Source organism: Medicago sativa, chromosome 3, assembly GCF_051527215.1.
Source record: "Medicago sativa cultivar Bolivia chromosome 3, Bolivia_mono, whole genome shotgun sequence".
In the NCBI taxonomy this organism is placed as follows: Eukaryota; Viridiplantae; Streptophyta; class Magnoliopsida; order Fabales; family Fabaceae; genus Medicago; species Medicago sativa.
In genome coordinates, this window is record NC_140751.1 from 86,741,721 (window position 1) to 86,763,949 (window position 22,229).

Consider the following 22,229-nt stretch of genomic DNA (forward strand, 5'->3'; position numbering starts at 1 on the left):
ATTTTACACTTTTAATTAAGTGCTAAATCCTCTAAGTTATACCATTACACATTTAATTTTACAATGGTTGGTGAAAGAAAAACATACTGTGAGGAACACTATAGAGAGCATGAAGAGATGAAAGAAAGAGTGTTTGCAATGAGACTATGAGAGAGAAAGGGTTGATGGCTTGTATTTTGTGTGGGTGAACCATAATAAGATATGGTGGGATGGTCAAATCTAATGTTAAAAAAAAGTGGTCCAACTTAGACCAATACTTTAGGTGGTCCAAACTAAAATCACCCTCCAACAGATGGTCTTGATAACCGAGAGTTCCGTCCAAAGATAAGTAAAATCTAACTATTCCAACCGAGAAATGAAAACATTAATTAGTTTTTGAAAATTGTTTGTACAATAAGTTAATACATTTAATCACTTCACCTATGTTTCTCTCCAATTTCACTTCTTTTTTTTAAGGGTTAATTATGTTTCTAGTCCCTATAAAATAGCGACCTTGTAAGTTTAGTCCTTACTTAATTTTAATAGCATTTTTAGTCCCTAATTTTGTTTTTCTGCACTGAGTATTAGTCCCTACTCAATTCAAATTTGTTTAATTTATGCTTAAACTCTTAAATTTTTGAACAATTTTTTGCAGACATGTTTAGAACATTACTAAAAGTTCCTCCGCAAAAAATTATCGCAAAATTTGATTTCTACATCCAGATTTTATTACTTTTTATCTTTAACTTTTGTCGTTTTAAAAAATTCATATTTAATTCATTTCATGTCAGAAAATTCTAAATTTTAGTAAACGAACCTTTCATAGTGTTCTAATCTTGTCTCAAAAAAATCGTTCAAAAATTTAAGAGTTTAAGGATAATTAATCAAACTTTGTTTTAGCAGGGACTAAAATTATAAGTAAATTTTTTTTATAGGGACTAAAAATGCTATTAAAATTAAGTAAGAACTAAACTTACAAGTCGCTATTCTATAGGGACTAGAAACATAATTAACCCTTTTTTTAACGATAAAATAACTTTCATTCAAATGTTGAAACATCGAGAGTAAAATCAAATTGAATGAGTTCTCACTTGGAGTATGTTTGATAGAAAAATAAAATAAAAATTATTTCATCACCAAAAACAAGAGGAAAAAAAGTGAGAAGAGAGATGATGTGAATTCAACAAAACAAAAGGAGGTGAAATTGGAGAAAAAGGTGCTAGTGAGCTTGTACAAAACTGATGCTTCTATTAGAAAATAACCCTCAGCGATCATCTTTGACAGCAATTAGCATCCATCGTTAAAATTAGATGGTAAACAATAGTGGCCAAGCGGGTAAAACATTCCATACTGAAAAATCTAACACACATAATAGCTTAAACCATCCATCATGTATAAAAAAAGGTCGTCTTTATAATCATGCAAAAAGTAATGGTACATTTGAACATCTGAAGAGTACACACTCAAATAATGCAACAGTCTAAGAGAGAAGCAAATCTCACAACTCCATTCCTTGACCAAATTCTTCAATTGTTTTGGTTGCTAGTGTAAGGACGTCTACAAAAGCACTGAATGATGCACGAAGAAATCTGGCTTCTGTTGCCTCAAAGTGCCTAAAGAGAAGGATGTCAAAGGGAGAGGAAGAATTAAGCAAGATTACACATTCAGTAATATGCTCTTAAAGCTAAATTGACCAATGACAGCAATATAATAACCTTTTCGGATAAAAGACGGACAAAAATCAAGGAGTAACAGAAAATAACATTCATTGCATTGCAGGAAATGATGAAATACTCACACTGATAGCTTTCCATTAGAAACTGTCATGAGTCGTTTTACTTTATCAGGTTGCAACTGCAGAAGACATAGAAATGATGAAAAACTAGTTGAGAAATTACTGCTAAAGAATCAGAAAGTTGTATCTTCAAACACTCACCTCCTTGTCAACCATTAAGGTAGCATACACAATAGAAGCATTCTCTTCGGATCCAAAATCTACTTCCAGGTCACTGCAATTGTCATTCCATCTTTATTAATAACAATTGTCGAAAGTACTAAATAATTTCAGTACACAAAATCACACACTTTAAGTAGCAATCTTTTGTTGCAGTGAATGTTTATATAGTTATGAAAATCTTCCCATAAATGTATTACATATATTGTTAATGCTTACTAGATATACATGATTCTTAAAATAATAAGAAAATGTTAATTCTTTAACCTTACAAATTTAACTGATGAATTACAAAATTAAGATTTTTATTTTCCCTATCAGCCATAAAAAACAGTTACAAAGTTCTAAATTCTACAATTTTCGTTTCAAAGTCCAAGAACTAGTAGGATACAAAACGAAGTCGTGCATTGAAAAACAGAAAAAAATAGGGAAATATCAAGCACCCGAGGAAATTCAAAACTACTCTTAGCAGTCCATTGTAGTATAAGTTTATAACCCAAGTAGAATAAGATTTGATTGTAGTTAAAGTTTAACTTAATATGGAGATGACACCATTTTATAAAGTGCCCGTCACTAAAACACTGTCATCAATGATGTGATTAACATACACAAAACTCATGGAGTGTTTTTTAAAACATCAGTATCAACACCATTAGTATTTGAAACAGATATCCTCGAGTACATGTTGCTACACTTCAACAAAGTTGAGACTAAAAAGCATGGGCAACAAAAAGATAATAAAAAACTTCATTGAAGAATTATAAAATTGAGAGAAAGAAAAAGAGAGTAACCAGCTAAAATCCCATTGAGATTGGGCGTCTGGTGTGGCATCCATGTGTGATCCAAAAAGCTAACTCTGCAGTAACTTCAAGCAACCAATGTGAGAGAAGCTCAAATTGGAATAGTTCTAGGACAATGTAGTATGGTAACCCAATACGAGGATGTTTTTTAGGGTTTCTGCGAAGAAAATGGAAACACTGTACAATCAAATTAAAATGGATCCAACTCAGCTCTTATGGATTAGAGTGGATTGAGCTGATTGACCCACCTTACAAAAAACCTTAATTTTTGGATAGTCCAATATGACAGCGTTTATGCTATGAGAAGCTCTTATGTGTTTATGAGTGTGATCACTTCAGTGAATGCAAATCATTATTCAGAGTCATGGTTGGTGACAACTGACAACTACAGCCTAACATGCTAGCAAGTAAAAAAGGTAACGGAATCATGGATGTCTCATCACTCAAATAGTCGAACAAACCTTATGAAGTAGAGTGAGACTCGTAAAAGGAAACAAATATTAAACAACCCAGTCAGGTGGCAAACAAGTCCCTATTATAAAACACAATATCCCTATAATTACAGGCACATGACCTCAAGTATGATAATCACTGCTCAACATTTTGGTACTCAGTCTCTTTACCAATTTAAGCTAAAAACTGCCCTGTAACTTGCAAGTACCTTTTATACGTCTCCACCATTCTTATTTAACATCTCCAGCGATGGAAAGTAGCATTGCAGTTTGCATGTTATTATCCCTACATCTCCATAAGGATCACATCTAAAGAGAGCAAGAGTTTCTTTAAGAGTTTTTTTAATTGTATCTCATAACATAATTAGTACTTCTGTAAGTATTAGTAAAGCTTACAAAAATATCTTATGAAAATCCAATAAATCATCTTCAACTTATTTTGATAAGTTCCTTGAGATACCTTATGGTAACAACTTAACTAGACAGAGTATACCCAATTCTATTTTATTATAGTGAAAGCAAATGTTGAGAACACAAATAGCTATCCAATCTTCGTATACAAATGCAAATACTTATTAAATATTTAAATGAATAGTTTATTCAAACGCTTATTAAAAAAAAATGTTTATTCAGACACTCCTTAAACTGTTGGGAAAACTCTTGGTATATGCTAGACCCAAAGTTATCTGAGAGTCGGAGTGTGTGCAAGATTGCAAAGATTGACTTCAAGTTTCTCAAATGGACATTGAAATCTAGACAATCAATCTAGAATAAGAGTTTTTCTTAACTCTCAAGATCGTATGTTCTCATTTTTTCAAGATTAAGGATTCCATGTTTTCATTCACTTGTATTTCCAAAAGTATAATTTATCAATATTGGTCTGCATAGGCATGCATCCTAGTTAGAACACAGTCACACACTAATGCAACATAAAGCCGCTCACTCTCCATTCATCAGATCACAGAAGAACACGGCATGATGGCAATGGAAGCAGAGACAGAAAAGGGGAAAATACTCTGCCAGAGGAAAAGTTTGTTCCTTGAACAAAATAGTGACTTCAAACTTCAAAAATACCATCTTCCTTCTCTAAGACCAAACATTATTTATTGACCGAATACTCCCTCTTCCTGTTAACAAGCACTTCTTATATAACTTTAAGGAATAAGGACCAACTAAATGTTTTTATTCTAACACAAAAATGGTCCTCTCATTAGATATATCATACTCGGTTGTCAAATTAATGCAGATGTGAAACTATCTTTACGCTTAAATTGATATAATATAACACGTACACAAGTGAAACCGCGAGCTATCGAAGGCCCAGAACTTGGTAAACATAGAATAGTGGAAGGAATATGAAATATCAAACTCACCAGGTGAACGGCGGCGGTGATAGATACGGTTGCAACGGTTGCCTTTCTTGTTTTGTCCTCAGCCGTGAAGTGAATAGCGGAAATGGTGGCTTATCCCTCACCTTGTACTCGTTGTTGTTGGCGCTCCCAAATGACAAAAAAGAACCGAGAGAGAAAAAGATTGGTTGGATGAGTGATAAGACTATACAGGATTAGGAATGACACCATTGGTGATGAGAGAGTGGGGGTAACACCTATAATTGAAAAGTTGGTAGAAAATAGGCTTGGATGGTTTGGACATGTAGAGAGAAGACCCGTAGATGCCGTTGTTAGAAGAATAGATCAAATGGAGGAAAGTCAAGTTAAAAGAGATAGAGGAAGACCTAAGAAAACCATTAAATTAGTTGGATCCAAATATGGTTTTTGATATAACATTATGGCGTCATTTGATCCATGTAGTCGACCCCGCTTAGTGAGATAAGGCTTGGTTGTTGTTGTTGTTTAAGCTTGCAAATTGTCCATGTAAGTAGGGTTGATTTGAATTTTAGTTAGGTAAAACCAAATCCTTTCAATTAGATCATGAAATTTCAAAACATTTTAGTTTAAGGCTAAAATATGCTTTTGGTCCCTGCAAATATAGCTAATTTGGGTTTTGGTCCCTGGTAAAAAAAAATTTTGAAATCAGTCCCTGCAAAATTTTTTGTTTTTTAAAAAGGTCCTTGGCCCCACTTTCTTGCCTATGTGTCAGATTTTTGCCTACTTGTCACTTGCTGACCGTTCACTTTTGCACATGTGGCTGCCATGTGTTAAATTAAAACATATTTAATCAATTAATCAATTTTTTAAAAACTAAAAACATATTTACTTAATAAAATTAAAACAAATAATTTTTTTAATTGAAATATATATATATATATATATATATATATATATATATATAATTGAAGAATTGGTGGGAAAATTCTAGGGTTTTTCATTCCCCCTTTTCTTCTCCATTGTTCCATCGATCTTCATCCTTTCCTTCAATCGCCGTTCCATTTCTCCCGTCAATCTACCTTCAATCGCCCTGCCCTGTCTTGTTCATTCTGTTCTTGCTAATCGACCTTGTTCTTCAGACTTTTCATCGACCCAGAAATGTCAAGTAGCAGAGGTGGGTATTCAGGAAGTAGAGGGTCACAGTCGTATTCGATTTCAAGGAATGGAGCAAGTCACAGTCAAGGTCGTCGTCGTCGCAGCCGTATGTCGGAAGATGAGATTGATTCGTTACCAGTTATGCTACCAGCTTGTGGCTGCACTTTACCAATGAAGGCTTACATTGCCAACACTTACGCGAATCGAGGTCGGATGTTTTGGAGGTGTCGTAACTGGAACAGCAAGGTGAGTTTATGCACAAATCATGTGAATTAATAATGTATTGCTGTCCTGTTTGTTTGATTAATTGTGCACTGGATTTATTCAACAGACTATGCATACCTGCAACTTGTACATCTGGGATGATGATATTATACCTGGTGTTACAGCAATGATTGAAGTTACACCTGCAATAGATAGGTCAATGGATCGAAGGGAAAATCAAGTTTGCAGCAAATGTGAAAACATTGATGAAGTCATGAAGGCATTGGAGTCGAATGAAATTGCGAAATGGAAGACAAAATATGTTGCCATGAATAAGAAGGTTAAATGGATGTCATTGATCATGATCATTAGCTGGGTTTTCTTTGTATGGTTTCAAAAATTTTAGGTGGTTGTTAGGGTTAAGTGTGTTGGCTTTCTTTAGGTTGATAAGAAGTTAGCTTAATCTAGGTTGATAAGAAGTTATCTTAGTTTGTTTGTAATTTGATGTTTTAGTACGTTGATGTTTAAGTATGTTTATTTATAAGTACTTATGTGTAAGAACTTTAATGTACCTCCATGGTTAATTGAATGAAAAAGTTGCATTGTGTTAATTGTGTTCATTGTGCTATTCATATACGACTCTGCATAAGCCTTAACAGATAGTGTTCATTGTGTTATTTTGTCACAAGTCAAGCCATGAAGGCAACTGCTATTCATACAGCAAAAAGTAAAAACACCTGGTGCATCTAAACTAAAAGCAACTGTTATAGAGAAATACCAAATAGATATATGCATCAAAATAAGGCACTGTCATATAAGCCATTACATACAAAATAGAGGCATTTGGGCCATTGTCTGAAGCCATTGCATCAAAATAAGGCATTGTCTAAAGCCATTACATACAAAATAGAGGCATTATCTAAAGCCATTGCATCAAAATAAGGCATTATCTAAAGCCATTGCATCAAAATAAGGCATTATCTAAAGCCATTGCATCAAGATAAGGCATTATCTAAAGCCATTACATCATAATATGGAATATACTATTCAGCTAGTTCTCCTGAGTGAGTTCCCCATTATCTTCCACTCCAATTTCAATAGGATTTGATTCAACAGTTCCTGGTGCACCTGCCTTTGGTTGTGGTCCAAAATAACATGTCCTCCCACTCCTTCTAAGATGATTGAAATTGTAAACTGGCACTTTGGAAGTTGATTTTGAAGTAGATCCTTCTCAAGTCCTTCCTTTCCATGTCAAGTTCGTGGCTGCCTTCTTTTTGAGTTGAGTAACATCATAGATTACCTCTTTATTTTTCTGTAAATTAAAAATAAACATAATGTTAGATTAATTCATCAAAGATAAAAATTCAAAAAGTTAACCATCATGTTAGACTAACCTTTGATGGAGGCTTGAACTGAGGGTTAACAGGCTTAACAGGGTTATTGTAATTAGCAGGTGGATTTGCAGGCTTAGCAGTTGGATTTGAATGTTTAGCAGATGACTTTGTAGGTTTAACAGCTGTCTTGGTTGGTTTAGCAGTTGGCTTTGCATGTTTAGCAGATGACTTTGCAGCTTTGACAACTGTCTTAGTTGGTTTAGCAGATGGCTTTGCAGGATTTCCATTTGCAGTGTTGTCTGGTTCAGCAATGATAGGTTCAGCAATGACAGGATCTGGATCTTGGTTTTCCACAGTTGGTGCATCTTGGTTTCCCACAGTTGGTGCATCTTGGTTTTCCATCCTTGCTGCATTCCTTGGTGGCTTCCTCTGTTAAAGTTCCCAAACCATAATTGATTAGTAGTTTACAATATATTAAGATTATTCATAAATATAAATGTAATTGTAATCACAATTTTACCTTCCTTTTCTGTGCATCTGGGTTAACAACTTGACTTTTGCATCCTCTGTTATTAAGTCCTGACTGACCACACTTTGTGCATCTGTATCTAGTACTTTGTCTCTTGTATTTTCTACCATTTCCATCTTCATCAGGCTCTCTTCTTCTTAATTTTTTTGGCCTTCCAGGTCCTCTTTTATAAGATGGTGGCAACATCTCTTCCACATCCACATTTGGCCACATATCTTCACCATTAAGTGCACTTATACCATAACTATAGCATATTTCATAGGTTGCTATAGAATAACAGTCATCAACATAATCCTCAGGTCTCTGAGACCTTTTACCCATTGCAGCAATAGCATGCCTACAGGGAATACCTACTAGCTGCCAGAAGTTACAAGTACAAGTCCTTTTCCCAATATCAACTATGTACTGATAGCCCCTATATAATTTATGCACTTCATATTCATCATGTATTCTCCAAATGACCCTCCAGTTTCCACTAAATTCAATTTCAACATTTAGTCTTTTCCTAGGCATTGGCATTATCCTATGTTGCCATGAACTAAGTTTATACCTAATTGTTGAAATTCTATTCATCAGATATGTCCTAATCCACTCACACATGGTAATGGGTGGCTTATCTCTTGCACACAGTATAGTGGAATTAAAAGCTTCTGACAAGTTGTTCATCAAAACATCACACTTAGAGTAATAATTAAAAGCATGCTTACACCAAAGCTTGGTAGGATGCTGCATCAACCACTCCCATGCAGCCAAATCAAGTGCCTTCAGTTCTTGCATCTTATGCTCCCAGGCTTGGTAATATGTTGCTTTGGCTGCCCCCATCATCAAGTCTCTAATAACAGTACCTCCTCCAAACTTTTTCTTAAAGTTTGCATATAGGTGCCTCAGACAAAGTCTATGCTCACAAACTTCAAGTAACTCATCAAATATAGACACAAGTCCCTTCAAAATAAACACAACAATGAAGAGGTAAGCACATAATAGAAAGATATAACAAATCAATTAAAATTGACAAAGAGTAACTAAAATTTACCTTTTGTTGATCTGAAATAAAGACCCATCTTTTCTCAGTACCAATATCATCAAGTAATAGGGTCAAAAACCACCTCCATGATTCCTTGTTCTCAACTTCAACAATGCCAAAAGCAATAGGATAATATTGGTCATTAGCATCTCTGCCTACTGCTATCAAGAGTTGACCACCATACTGTGTCTTCAAGTGACATCCATCCACACCTATGAAGGGTCTACAACCATTCAAGAACCCTTGCTTACAGCCTTCAAAACAGAAATAGAAAGATCCAAGTTTGGTTGACTAAGACTTTGTCTGGTGTTGTTGTAAAAGAAAAACACAGTTAATATATCATTCATTTTAAATTAAAAAACATTTTGAATATTAGATAAATAACGCACAATTGATTTTCTCTTGTTCCCATGAATTCAACACAACTTTTTGAGTCATACATTTTAATCACAAACAACATCATCAACTACAAGCACGGACGACCAATATATCTTGCAAATAACACATATATATCTTATTATTCATGTATTAAATATGAATCACAAAGTAATGCATTTCAATCGCAAACACCGCCATAAACTACATGTACAACCCATCAGTATATTTTTCATATGTACATATTTTCTTCATTCTTCCTGTGTTATATACGGCTCTTTGACTCATGCGTGTCGTGTGAGAATAAGTATTATATATGTTAAAAAAAAGGTCTTTCATAATATATTGTTAAATAAATATTTTGAAAAGGGTCAACACAGGTCAATCTCTCTTTCTTGTGTTTCCTCCAATTTCAATTAATACCAGAGATATACTCAATTAACTATGCACTTGACTTTAATGGGAAGACATTCAAGGATGGAAACCTTAAAGATTAATATTTGAAATGTTTTGAGTTTTGAGTCAATTTATCATATATTTCAAACTCCTTCATAAATTGTTTTTAAACATTGGATTGAGTGAGAAACACAACATTTTCTTTTCAAAAATATTTTATTTTTAATTTTTTTTAACTTTATTTCCTTAAATAATTTTTCGATATACTGAGCTGTGAAGTTATTTACTAAGCTCGTGAAAAATGCTTATGGAGAAAACAAAGTCGTGAAAAATGCTTATGGAGAAAACAAACATTAGAATAAAGCTATGTTCTTAATTATTTTCGAGATGTTGTGATATCATCGATACGGTATATGGTGATATTTCAACAAATTATTTGTTGTAATATATGTAGAAACTTTGTCTAGTTTCAATTATCTATATCATAGTGTAATTAAATTGTTTTTCAAAAAGCTGTTTTTCTTTCTCTAAAATTCATGAATGTATCTTTAAAGATTATCTAATGAAATTTTTTCATTATTGAATTTCTATTAAAAAGGAATATTCATCAAAGAGGAGAAAACATAAATCAAAATCAAGTTCATCTTGTGGTGACATTGGATTTTGACATGCATCAGAGAGATTGGAGGTAGTTTAAACTTTGTGAAAAGATGTTCAAATAAGTCTAAGAAAAATCACAACAAACAACATAATATAATATCAACAACTATATTATGCAAGATAACAAGATGTAAGTCTAAGAAAAATCACAACAAACAACATAATATAATATCAACAACTATATTATGCAAGATAACAAGATGTCTCGTGAGTTTAGCTAAGCTGGTAAGGACAATGCATATTATATGCAAGGTTCGGGGTTCGAACCCCAGACACCACATTTGTTGTATATTTAAGATCTAGATTTTTTATCTTAGGGACTTGGGTGAATACCTACTTTATTAGTTAAACATCATAAAAATACATTTGAAGAAAATAAAACTATGTTTTATGGAAGAAGAAAATGCCGAGGAGGCGACAACAATGGTGGTTCCCAACAAACTCGTTAGGTAATTCATCTCTTATCTCTTCCTGAAACTTGCCATGAAATCCAATGCCAATATAGATTATTCAACACTATCATCCAATATTTTATGATCAGAGAGATGCACTCTCACCATGCTAGAATTACGTTGATTTCGACTATAATGTTTTTTAGTCTATCTCACAATTGAGGACGACAATTTGTGTTTACAACGTTCTTCTACACCATGTTCTCAATGTTAAAATTGTTGATTGCATCATTGTAAAAACTGTTTTAATCAATATTATTGATAATTGCTTTTTCTTAATTGTTTTAGTCATTTGCAAGTTTGGACTATTAAGATTTTGTACGACGTTATCTAGAAAAATAACAATTAATATATCATAAATTTGAAATTAAAAAATTATTTTAAATATTGGATAAATCATACACAATTAATTTTCTTTTATGGTTTTTGGGGGACGACGAGACTTATGTTCAGCGGAATGTGGCTCTACAGAGGACAAGGACCAAATATTTTTTAAATGCGTGTCATATGATCGACTGTGGTTATTGATTGATGATTGGTTAGAGATTTCAACAACTTCTCGTGGGAATGTACTACTCCCTCCGTTTCAAAATGAGTGTCATTTTAGGTGTTTACACACATATTAAGAAATGCAATGATTAAGATAAAGAGAATGATTATTTTACCAAATTATCCTTATTAACTATTGGTTAGTTTTAAAAGTAATACTTTAGAAGTAGTGTGCAAAGTATTAATTGGAGGGTACAATTGAAAAGAAAAAGTTATTATTGCATTGGAAACTGAAAGCGACACTCATTTTGAAACAATTTTTTTTGGCTAAAACGACACTAATTTTGAAACGGAGGGAGTAAATCATTCTTGCATGACTTTTAACATCATTTGAATTTCGGTGCTTTATATAATTTGGAAGGAGCATAACAGAAAGATTTTTCATAATAAGACTGAACAACTTATTTTTTTAGCAGAAAAGGTTAAACTCCAAACTTTTTGGTGGTTAAAACTGTATTATATTTTATTCGATTTTGATTACTCTACTTGGAGGTCAGACCATTTACTGTGTTTGTTTTCGTAATCCTTTGTTATTTTTGGGTTTGGCTACTTGCTGCAGCGTGATTTGTATTTTGTAATAATTGAAATTCTAAGTTTTCTCTTGTGCTAAAGAGGCTTCTTTGGGTTTGTTAATATATTCGTCTAGCCTTTTAAAAATAAAAAAATTCTTTTGTGATCATAAAAAGAAAGGTCTTGCTAATCGTCACGAGACACTAGTTAAAAAATTAGAAGTTTTGCATCGAAAAAAACACTTTACAACTTTCAAAAAATAGAATTCATAAATTTCAAGACACACCTCCATATTTTATCATAACTCACCTTTGAAAAATATTATTTTGATTTTACTCCAAGTCGCTTTACAATTTCAATACATCATTCCTGATTATTTTTTTTTTAATCATATCCTTTACCATTTATCATTCCATAATCATTGATTGGGGATAATTTTGTAAATGTGAAAATGACAAAGAACTTACAAATTTCCCTAAAAAGAAAAAAAGAATTAAAGAAAATAAAGGACAAAAAGTAAACGGAGACAAATCGAGATAGGAGTAGTTCACAATATCGAACAAAAGTTGTGTTGTGTTTCTGTTGAGTTAAGGAAGCACCTCGTGTAGACTTGAACGAACACACCATTCGTATTCACAATCTAACTCATCGTACTTTGTCTGTCGCCAACACCGTCATGTCTGACGCTTATTGGAGATACGCCGAATCTCAGCAGCACGCTCCCCCTACCATCCCCGGCAAACGTCCCCGTACTGACTACGGTATTCAGTTTCTTCTTCCATTTTTACCCTTCACTTTTTTTTTCCTTTCAATTTAGGGTTTCTACTTCCCATAGTTATCATTTTTCATTCGCTAGGCTTTCTTATCAAAATTTACATAATTTTCCCCATTTCAATCTCGGGATTTCTAAATCGTGCGTTTAAACCATTGAGCTTTCCCATTCGTGATTTTCACTGTTTTGTACGAGGATTGAATCTGATTAACTAGACTATCTTAACTTTTTTGAAATAATTTACAATATTTTCCCTTTTGTACACGTATTGGGAATCTCATGTTGTTCCTAGTTATAGGTATCTGTATTGTATTCTGGATGTTAGTTGTTTTGTATACATGTTTAAGAATTCTTGATCTGGGTTAATGTTTTAATTTTAGTGCTGTTTAGTGTTTACTTGTTTTAATCTGGATACGCTATCACTATCATGTTTTGATTGTGCATTAATATAAATAAGGAATGTAACAAGTGAATTCAGTTGCCTACAATGAAAATGCAATTGTCAAACTAAGTTGGGTTTATACACTTCAATGAAAATTATTAGTATTTTTTATTTTAAGGTTAATAGGTCTTTACCCCTGTAATATTTTTTTTTTTTTTTTTTTTGATTTACCCCTGTAAAAAAATTTGTTTTGATTTACCCCCTAATAGGCCAAACAAAAACCAAATTTTTTTTTCAAGAAATTTACAGGGGGGTGAATCAAAAAAATTATTTTACAGGGGAAAACCGGAAATGACCTATATTACAGGGGGTAAAGACCTATTAACCCTTTATTTTATTTTTGTCTGCTTTAAGAAGTGCCTAATTATGTTTCGAATCGGGATTCACTAACTTCGTGGCGCCAAAGTTGCCCTAACTTTCAACTCTTATAAGCTATCACATGGATCTTATGCTTCACACGGTGCCATGTCTTTTTTTCTCTGTAAAAAACCGAAACAACAAAAGCAAAAATACATGTTTCTCCCTCGGCTCCTGTGCTGCACCACTGCCCTAGGTAAAACCAAACCTCCACGATTAACTTTGAGCATTATCGTCTTTCTCGACTACCGCCGCTGTCTTGACTCGACCAATCCAAATTTTTATGCACTGTGTCTGTAGACTCTGACCACTAAAATATGAAACAAAACCAACCATTTAAGATCACGAGCTTTGTGGTTACATCACAACAAAGTCATACAAATTATTAGTTTTAAATTTCTCGCTGAAAAATATGTGTTGTACAAGACAAAGGCACCACAGAACAACATATGACTTTGTTGTCATGTAAATGTTAATTATGTAAATTGTAACTTCAAAATGTAAAAGATTAATAAAATTATTTATATATATATATATATATATATATACACAAATTACAGACGAGTGGAAGGCAAGCGAGCAACATATGCGCCGCTAAGCCTTTTTGGATGGAAGTATGTAATGCATATGTTGGTTTGAATTTTACAGCAGACACCAATTGCGATGCTGTTTGTAAATTAAAAATGACGCTGAAGAGATTAACATGGCGGTGAAAATAGCTTGTTAAAAGGGGTTTATTTATGGACTTGTTAAAACATATTACATATGGGTTGGTGACGGTGGAGGCACAGGCATGTAAGTCGGTAAGAGAGGTGTGGTTATAGTGGTGGTCGGAGTCGATTATGGTTCTCTAATGGCTGTTGTATGGTGGAGGAAGAATATGGAGTTTGTGGGTAATACTTGTGTTTTTTAATTTTAATTTTTTTTAATTTTAATTTTTTATAAATTAAAAGGTAAAGCCAGATGGCACAGTATGAAGCATAAGATCGATCTGGCGGTTTATATGAGTTGAAAGTTACGGTATCTTCGGCGCCACAAAGTTAAGAGAATCCGGATCCTTATTTTTTGGTTGTGGAAATTCATCTGTATGCCTTTTATTGTGCTAGCTATTTTTTGGATGCTGAATTTTGTGATGTGTTTTTTTTCTTTTCCAATTAATAGCCTTTACTTATTGAATAAAATCGTTGACTTGAAGTTATTGCAAATTGCAATTATATTTTTCACTATTTTCTCGACTTATTCCTCAATTCAACAACATGCCCTGTCATCTTGTTTTTGTCTTTTCACAGCTTCTAAGCTCTATCTGATTTATTATTTGAAATTTAACCATATAATGCAATTGAATAAATATTAATCTGACACTGCCATTTTCTATAAAAGGTGGTATGGTTTATTAGTATTAATCGCACATTATTAATTGATAGTAATTAGTAAGTAGGAAAAATGTAACAGTTCTGCTCTATCTTAAGCAGTGGTGGACTTATATTTCTTTGGAGTAAACTTTACATGAGTCATGGCTATTAAATGAAAAAAATAAGATTTGATGTGGGCAATCTATTGGTTTATTGAATACTGAAAATGTTTTCTTTATTTTTTAGTTTATTATTTTCTAAGTTTTATTTTAACTTTTACTGTATTACATTCTAAGATACTCCTATATATCTCCCTCAAAAAAGATACTCCTATATATCTAGTTTGAACAGTTGAAAACTGCTTAAAATATCAAATTTTCAAGAAATGAAAATCATGCAAGAGTATTTGATTAATGTATTTGGGTTAATTGTGAAACCATTTTTATGGATCTGTGTCAATGCATTAACAATCAAACTGTCTTAAGATTACAAATTTGATGCATATGATAATGGATTTGAACCAGTTGAAGAGTTAATCATTTGAACACCAGTCACAAGCTGATTCCCAACTTTTCTAATGTTGCAATCAATGAGATTGAAAGTAATATAATTGGTATCAGGTTAACCTTGGAATTACTCTTTGGTAACCATGTTAATGTTTAGCAAAAACAAGCTTTTAGGGTATCTATATCTAACTACACCCTAACTTTGCAAAAGTGCAATCTATTTTTTTTTGTTGAGGGGCTAAAATCGCATCTTTTGCAAAGTTAGGGGGCCCAAAAGTGCATTTAAGCCTATTATTTTTCACCTTTGAAAACATTGTCCAACGTTATGCCACCAGGAATCATTCATCACATCTCATACTAAATGAAATTGAAAAGCAACTAAAATTGCCAGTTATCATAACTGATTTACGGTAATAAAGACATGAGAATTTGTTGGACTTAAAACTAGAAATAGACTGCAGGGCGCAAAACGTGTTGACGCCCCTCTGTTGATTTGGTAAGAGTTTTCTGTATGTTAAAGAGTCCCACATTGGATAAGAAATGACCGGAACATGTGTTTATAAAGGGGGGCAATCCTCATCTCACAAGCTGGTTTTGTGGGGTTGTGTTAGGCCCAACCACAAATTCTAAGACTCCAAATGGTTTTTTCCCTATTTATTTTTCAAACTTACCCTCATATACATCCTTAAGCAGTTAAGCCTAGATCTGTCTAACGTTTTGGAAAATCTTTCATTTGGAGATATATAATTCAACAATGAATAAACAGCCAAGTCATACAGTTTCAAATTCAAAATTATGGCATTGTTAGGCTTATATCTCAATTAATTAATCTACATTCATCATGCAAATGATTCCTTTCTTCAGTCTTTCTCTTCTCATTAATTTCAATGTTGCTTAATTTTGAAGATGTCTCGGGCGTTCATAACTTGGCAAATTACTTTCCCCACGACGATGATAGAGGAAGGCTCCAAGTAATTAGAGATACCGAATCCCTTGATGCATCCTATGAGCGTTACCTCCGTAATGCGGTATTAATTATTTTTCCTGTCCTTAAATGACCAATTATCTGTTCTTGTTTTCTATAGCCCTATTCGGCATGTTGATTTTTTTAGGCCACTAGGATCTATTTTTTTTTTATCTTGCCGTTGCTATGTATATGAATACTGATAAGATACAAAATTAATTAAGTGCATTTTTAATCCTTAGACTCATGCTCAAATTATTTTCATTAAGTAATGTTTTAGCTCTAAAGTTCTCTCTCGGAGATTTCGAGGGCTCATGGTAAAAATTGAAATGCCCTTTCTTGAAAGAAGATTTTAGAAAAAATGTGGGATTACTCTGTCCTATTTATTACATTGTGCGTGCGAGATTTTAGAATCTTCCTTTTTCTGAATTTCCATCCATTCACTCTGAGCATGTGATGGAATAACTTATGCAACTGGACTGGACACCTGTTTAATCTAGGTTCGTCACACCATGACGAATATGGCATGTAAACAAACCTATATGTTTTAGGTTAATTTATTGTATATGTTGCAGCAGATTTCATCTCATGGTTCGGGACAGTCTACTAGAACCATTGATGGGGGAGTTCCCAGTCATTCTATTGATGATTCTCATGTCACAAGTATGGGGGGAGTTGACCGAAGAACAAATGTAAAAGACCAAATCCTGGAATTAAGTGGTGGAAGGCCTGACCATTCACTTCCACCTGGTGCTACCAATACACTATTTGTGGAGGGTTTACCTTCCAACTGTACAAGACGCGAAGTAGCCCGTATCCTTTCATCTGGTTACCCTTAGTCCATTGGTTTTCATTGTCGATTCCTCTTTCTCAAGGCCTTAACACACTGTATAGATATTTTTCGTCCTTTTGTTGGCTACAAAGAAGTTAGACTTGTCAGCAAGGAATCAAGACAGGTAAGTTAAATTAAAAAGAATAAAAAATTATATTATTTGCATTGATTGATTTTTGACTGGGATTATGTGCAGCCTGGGGGTGATCCACTGTTACTTTGTTTTGTTGATTTTGTAAGTCCGGCTCATGCAGCAACTGCCATGGATGCATTGCATGGTAATATTTCCTTTTCTTTTATCCTTGTAATGACAACCTCATACATTTTTCCAAGGCAGTGTGTTCAATTTCTTTATTCCCTTCATGAGCTGATTTTAGTGAAATTGCTGTAAAATATTTTTTCCTGGTATGTCCTGTCGTGGAGTTGGTAATAACAGTGTGTATTTTGGTAATTTATGATCAACCTTCCTCTCATGGCACTGCATCAAGAGCGTGGAATTACTCTTAGATAACTGATAAGCGATGCATAATTGGTTTTAGTAATAGATAAAACTGACTGTCTGACTGGAGAGTGTACAGTGGAAATGATATAAAGAAATTATGGCAAGGATATATATATATATATATATTTTGAAAATTTATGGCAAGGATACTAGGCAAGCATCCAGATAAGAGTGGGGAGTACTAGGTAGTGTTCGCAATAAACTAAGAAACAGCTCCGTGTTTAACCGTGTGAATATATTTTCTTATCTATCCCAATCATGAATGCCATCCATTTTGATATTTCCAAATTATGGAGGCCTGGTTTGAGCTATTCATCTGCGTTTGTTTGCTGCACAAAATATGTGGCTTTCCTGACTAATTAAGCCTTCTTTGTTTCGGACTATCACATTTCCAACTATTAGCAGCGTGATCAGCCTTTCATGTCGAGTTATTTTAATGCTGCATAGATACTTAAACTATAGTAGGATATATTCTTCAAGTATTCTTCGTTTCGCCAAATACCCAAAAGCAGACAGTCCAACAATGGGGAATGGAGACTCACTGAAGGTTGCTCACTCTTCTTCCTCTTCCTTCTCTTAACCAGAAAGTTTAATCCCTTTCGTACTAAGTGAAGGTATCACATTTTCCCCTATGTTGGATATTGGGTTTGAACGTTAGCAGACGTATTTCAGGTTTATTTTGTTTTAAGCTGAGGTAAGGTACAGTACACGTCTTATAGCATCTTCCTGCTGCCACCCTCTTTGGCTGTCCAGATGTGGTTAGTTTTTCATCGTAAAACAATGAACCTTAATTTTGCAGGTTACAAATTTGATGAGCTTGACCGCAACTCGGTCAATTTACGGTTCCAATTCGCTCGCAACCCTGGGAGGTCAGGTGGCGGGCATCGTGGCAAGCGTTGAATTATGCATTCTACAGGTGATTAATGCTGTCATTTCGATCCGTTCACGCTGTTATTAATAGTCTGTGGGTGCTGAATTAAAACTTCAATTTGAATGGTACTCGTGCTTAATCGTAAAACGAAAATTCTATGTAGGAATCGCGCGTATTGGGGAGGTTGTGTTTGTGAGAGGCAAGTGACCAGCCTTTCAGTCGAGAATTACAATTGCTTTCGTTAGGAACAAGTTGAACCTTTTGAAATTCGTTTGCTAGGCGCGCTCGCTAGAGATTCAGACTGCGTATTTGTTCTAGAAGATTGTCTAATTTTATTTGATATAAATTTCTCTGAATTGTCTTGTTTGGTACAAGTTTGTTTCTTGAAGGTGTTTTACTGCTCCTGCGAATATCTGGGAGGTAAGACACATGTTTTCCATACATGTTTGTAGTGAGCATTTTAGATATCTAATATTGTTTATGTTTTCCTAAGTTGTTAGATGACTATTAATTGTGGCTAATCATACAAGTAATGTTCAATAATAGTACTTGCTTTGTCCCAAAACCAACTTACCAAATTTTTTTCCCTCATTTATGTTTTTATTATTATTTTTTTTAATCGTTGCCCGCTTGCATTCCATATCCGTGTAACTTTCTAATTGTCGATAAAATATAATTGTTAGATTGTAGTCAATTTAAAATGTTGGCATATTTGCTTTCACAATTAAGATTCAGATTTGTGCACATGCAAGCATTCAGTAGATACATTATTGGTCTGGTGTGTGATCTATTCCGGATTCCACCGTGGTGGTAGCTTTTTAAGTACAATGTTATTCTTTTCCTTTCCAATATTTTTTTTTTCTAGCCGCACTTGAAAACATACCTCATTGTGGGATGACTTTTGATTCCCATGTTCCAAGTTGTTAGGGTTGTGTTTGTAGAGCTGATTTATTTGGTGAATTGTGTTTGTGGGACATGAAATATTTGAGAAGTCACTGAAGGTTATTATCGATCTGTTATGATAATGCCGTGAGCAATGACTAGCTAATCATAGCCTTCATATTCAATGATCAGATTAGTGTTGGTTATTACATGATTTATTCTGTGAGATTGCATTTCGACATGGCTTGTCAATTTGTAGAGTATTATGTAATATTATTAAGATTCTGCTTGTGGTATGAAGGCTTCAAACTTCAAATTTGATTGTTTTTTATTTTTTTATTACCAATAAATCAAAATTAATGTATGTTGCGCCTTTTTTCACTTCGCACTATAGCAATTGTTCACATTGTTCTTCTACCCTACATGAACTTTTCTGAAGTTGCACCATGGTTTACTATGTTGGGAGTCCGATGTTTTGTGGTGTGTATAGTCTGCTTTTTCTTCTTTTGTTTTGGATTTAGTGATGATTTGTCTGGTATAGACTCTGGTAACGCCAGATAATTGTGCTATGTTTGTTGCGGTTGGCAAATATATAGGAAATAAACCGAACTCGCAAAGTAAATTAAAAAGTAGTAAAAGGTTTTACCGGATAAACACCTTGCTACTACGACATTTACCTTGCCTTTCAGATATTTCAACTGAGCATGCATTGGTACACGTGTAGATCCTTTACTCCCAAACCAAAAAGGATAATGCTCCCCCTTATTACGAAAACCCAGAAAACGAAACACACATGATACAGACTGTCGAATTTCAACACACATGGCCATGATTTCTATCAAAGTAGGACTCGTTAGTTGTTTTTTTTTTTTTTTTTTTAAGAACACTACAAGTTACATTCTTGTGTCATTTTGCTTCGTACAATTTAGCAATGCTCAACACAAAAGCCTCACAATTATGAAATTGAGTTGTTGTGAAACAATGAATGAGTATGAGTCTGTGAGTATACCAGAGCGGTGTGGAATGAGTATGCTACAAGTATTTACACGATTTCGTTTGAAAGAATGAAAAGTATTTACAAAAAACCAAAAACTTTATGGTAAGTAGCCTGAAATTGTGTGGTGGTACCACTCTTTCAAACACATGCTAAGTTGTGCTCACGATAGGGGTTCATCTAAATAACCCAAGCAGAGCAACTTTCTTTCTCAATTACTGTGGAAAATGAAAAATAATTTAATATACTATAATACATGTTTGACAATAAGAATTAATAACTACAGACTACGCTAGATTTATGTTCACGTTAAACAGCAATATCAAACTGAATTGTAGTATTTCTTTTTTGGGTACAAATCATACCAAATTCTTCTATTCCAATGAATAAATTATTAGACGTTTAAATTGTGGAAATTAATTTCTCCAATCACGTGAGAGTCCTGTTCAGTTTCAAGTTTCAACATCAATTTAGTAGAAGAGACTTTGTGTTAAATAGGGAGGCGGGAACTTAAGTGTGGAAATACATCAACTGGAAAAAAAACATGAGTTGGAAAACATAAGAGGATCCATTCGAACTAATATAATATATATATATATATATATATATATATATATATATTTGAAGGAACACTAAAATATATTTATTATACTCAGGTATACAAAAAACAAACTAACGAGGAATAGATAAAACTTGTTATTTTGCTGTTTATATAGTTGTCCACAAGATAACTCCACCAACTTGTTCGGTACAAGTTTGTTTTATGAATAATTCTCCCAAAATAAGAGATAACAAATGAGAGGTTATGGAATTGGTCTACCACCATTTTTCAGTCGTTCAAAAATAACATTATCGATACCCAGCACCAGCATCCACTAAATGAATATAAATAGGTCATATGCTTCATCTTTTGGTACACTCAGTTTGCTATCAAATATGTCAGTTTTTACTCGAATAAGATGGCCACATTGATCTCTTAAAGACATGCCAAAACCAACCATTCTATTAGTAAAGGCGGCATCGTTATTACCCTACAACATACCATAGGTGGTTTTGTCCAAGAGCGAGCAGGCTGCGATTCTGGATGGTCACTTAGTTGTTCTTAGCAGCTTGCCACTGCTAAAAAAAAAAAAAAAACCGCTACACGGTCACGTACACCAGCATGTTCTTCCACAATGTCGCCTAACAGTTGTAAGTTTTTGTCACGCTAATGACTTGACAATAACATCGGTGATGGCACAAGGTGGCACTATACTTGAAGAAAAAGTCAGTAAAATTTGTGAAGACAAGGATAACCAGATCAATTGAATCCTGAAATCCAGTTTGTGAGTGAGGAGAGAGAAATGAAGAGTCGAGGATGAATGAGAGGGAAATGACGAGATATAGAGACAATTGGGGAGTGCAACAGCAGAGGATCCGAATATCCGACATGGGAACGTGAGGATTCCAAATGATCGACCAATCATTAGGAGACAATAAGCCTAGTTGTATCAAATAGAGTATTTGTCTCTAGGTGGTGAACAAAAAAGAGATACCTATAGTTTGTTAGAATTTGAAAGTCACGAACATGTACACTTATAATCAAGGTTTTACAACTCGAGAGTTTACCTTAAATTCGTTTTGCCCAGGTAAACTCGACTCGAGAACTCATACTAGTTTACCTAAAATTAAAATTCAATAAAATTTATTATTTACATGACATATGTAAACTAATATAATATTGTAAATAGTCCAATAGTGCAAAATATGACTAAATTATAAAGGTTTTCAGCCACCATAATAAAGCATTATGTTCAACTAAACATCAAACTACAAAATAAACTTGCAAAATCACAAGTCTCTAAAGTCTTAACCATCCAAAAAGGCAAGTTTCACAAGTTCCTAAAGTTTTTAATAAAACTATAAAAAAAAATACTTACATTCCGATTTTACTCGAGTTTACTCGAGTTTACCCGAGTTTACCCGAGTTTACCCGAGTTAACTCGAGTCAAACTCGTCAAACATTCCGATTTTACCAGAAATCGAGCGTACCTCCGAGTTGACACGATTTTGGT

General features: G+C 33.8%; 4 protein-coding genes across 9 annotated transcripts; 2 read left to right on the forward strand and 2 right to left on the reverse strand.

Moving 5' to 3' along the window:
• Positions 1-1,351: 1,351 nt before the first annotated feature.
• On the reverse strand, positions 1,352-4,720 carry LOC146941378 (uncharacterized). 5 transcript variants are annotated; one of them, XM_085755145.1, is made up of 6 exons: positions 4,559-4,720; positions 3,395-3,494; positions 2,725-2,789; positions 1,916-1,988; positions 1,778-1,833; positions 1,352-1,592 (listed from the first exon to the last, which is right to left on the reverse strand). In XM_085755145.1, exons 3-6 carry the CDS (start codon positions 2,766-2,768, stop codon positions 1,478-1,480), a joined length of 288 nt encoding a protein of 95 aa, XP_085611271.1. In that variant the 5' UTR covers positions 2,769-2,789; positions 3,395-3,494; positions 4,559-4,720; the 3' UTR covers positions 1,352-1,477. The 5 variants fall into 5 exon arrangements, with proteins under 5 accessions (XP_085611271.1, XP_085611267.1, XP_085611269.1 ...); XM_085755141.1 differs by lacking the exon at positions 3,395-3,494 and having other exon boundaries at positions 4,559-4,718; XM_085755143.1 differs by lacking the exon at positions 3,395-3,494 and having other exon boundaries at positions 2,725-2,798; positions 4,559-4,718.
• Positions 4,721-5,671: 951 nt separating this feature from the next.
• Positions 5,672-6,278, forward strand: LOC146941379 (uncharacterized). The gene is made up of 2 exons (XM_085749947.1): positions 5,672-5,914; positions 6,000-6,278. Exons 1-2 carry the CDS (start codon positions 5,672-5,674, stop codon positions 6,276-6,278), a joined length of 522 nt encoding a protein of 173 aa, XP_085606073.1.
• An 825-nt stretch (positions 6,279-7,103) lies between these two features.
• LOC146941380 (uncharacterized) lies at positions 7,104-8,613 on the reverse strand. The gene is made up of 3 exons (XM_085749948.1): positions 7,727-8,613; positions 7,267-7,635; positions 7,104-7,184 (listed from the first exon to the last, which is right to left on the reverse strand). The coding sequence occupies exons 1-3, from the start codon at positions 8,558-8,560 to the stop codon at positions 7,104-7,106; spliced, it is 1,284 nt and encodes a 427-aa protein (XP_085606074.1). The 5' UTR covers positions 8,561-8,613.
• Positions 8,614-12,239: 3,626 nt separating this feature from the next.
• On the forward strand, positions 12,240-18,864 carry LOC146941381 (RNA-binding protein 2-like). Of its 2 annotated transcripts, none has more exons than XM_085755153.1 (7): positions 12,240-12,462; positions 16,037-16,158; positions 16,670-16,907; positions 16,989-17,050; positions 17,123-17,204; positions 18,228-18,344; positions 18,463-18,864. In XM_085755153.1, the coding sequence occupies exons 1-6, from the start codon at positions 12,378-12,380 to the stop codon at positions 18,326-18,328; spliced, it is 690 nt and encodes a 229-aa protein (XP_085611279.1). In that variant the 5' UTR covers positions 12,240-12,377; the 3' UTR covers positions 18,329-18,344; positions 18,463-18,864. The 2 variants fall into 2 exon arrangements, with proteins under 2 accessions (XP_085611279.1, XP_085611280.1); XM_085755154.1 differs by having other exon boundaries at positions 16,673-16,907.
• The last annotated feature ends 3,365 nt before the right edge of the window (positions 18,865-22,229 follow it).

Bases quoted from the DNA above. Each gene is read 5' to 3' on its own strand.
- LOC146941378 (XM_085755145.1), bottom strand. From the start codon at position 2,768: ATGGATGCCACACCAGACGCCCAATCTCAATGGGATTTTAGCTG. The intron at 1,989-2,724 runs GTTACTCTCTTT...TGACAATTGCAG, and splicing joins TCTCAATGGGATTTTAGCTG to TGACCTGGAAGTAGATTTTG. The intron at 1,593-1,777 runs GTGAGTATTTCA...CCTTCTCTTTAG, and splicing joins TCTAATGGAAAGCTATCAGT to GCACTTTGAGGCAACAGAAG.
- LOC146941379 (XM_085749947.1), top strand. From the start codon at position 5,672: ATGTCAAGTAGCAGAGGTGGGTATTCAGGAAGTAGAGGGTCACAGTCG. The intron at 5,915-5,999 runs GTGAGTTTATGC...TTTATTCAACAG, and splicing joins GTCGTAACTGGAACAGCAAG to ACTATGCATACCTGCAACTT.
- LOC146941380 (XM_085749948.1), bottom strand. From the start codon at position 8,560: ATGATGGGGGCAGCCAAAGCAACATATTACCAAGCCTGGGAGCATAAG. The intron at 7,636-7,726 runs GTAAAATTGTGA...GAACTTTAACAG, and splicing joins CAGATGCACAGAAAAGGAAG to AGGAAGCCACCAAGGAATGC. The intron at 7,185-7,266 runs GTTAGTCTAACA...TTTAATTTACAG, and splicing joins AGTTCAAGCCTCCATCAAAG to AAAAATAAAGAGGTAATCTA.
- LOC146941381 (XM_085755153.1), top strand. From the start codon at position 12,378: ATGTCTGACGCTTATTGGAGATACGCCGAATCTCAGCAGCACGCTCCC. The intron at 16,159-16,669 runs GTATTAATTATT...TATATGTTGCAG, and splicing joins AGCGTTACCTCCGTAATGCG to CAGATTTCATCTCATGGTTC. The intron at 17,205-18,227 runs GTAATATTTCCT...TTAATTTTGCAG, and splicing joins TGCCATGGATGCATTGCATG to GTTACAAATTTGATGAGCTT.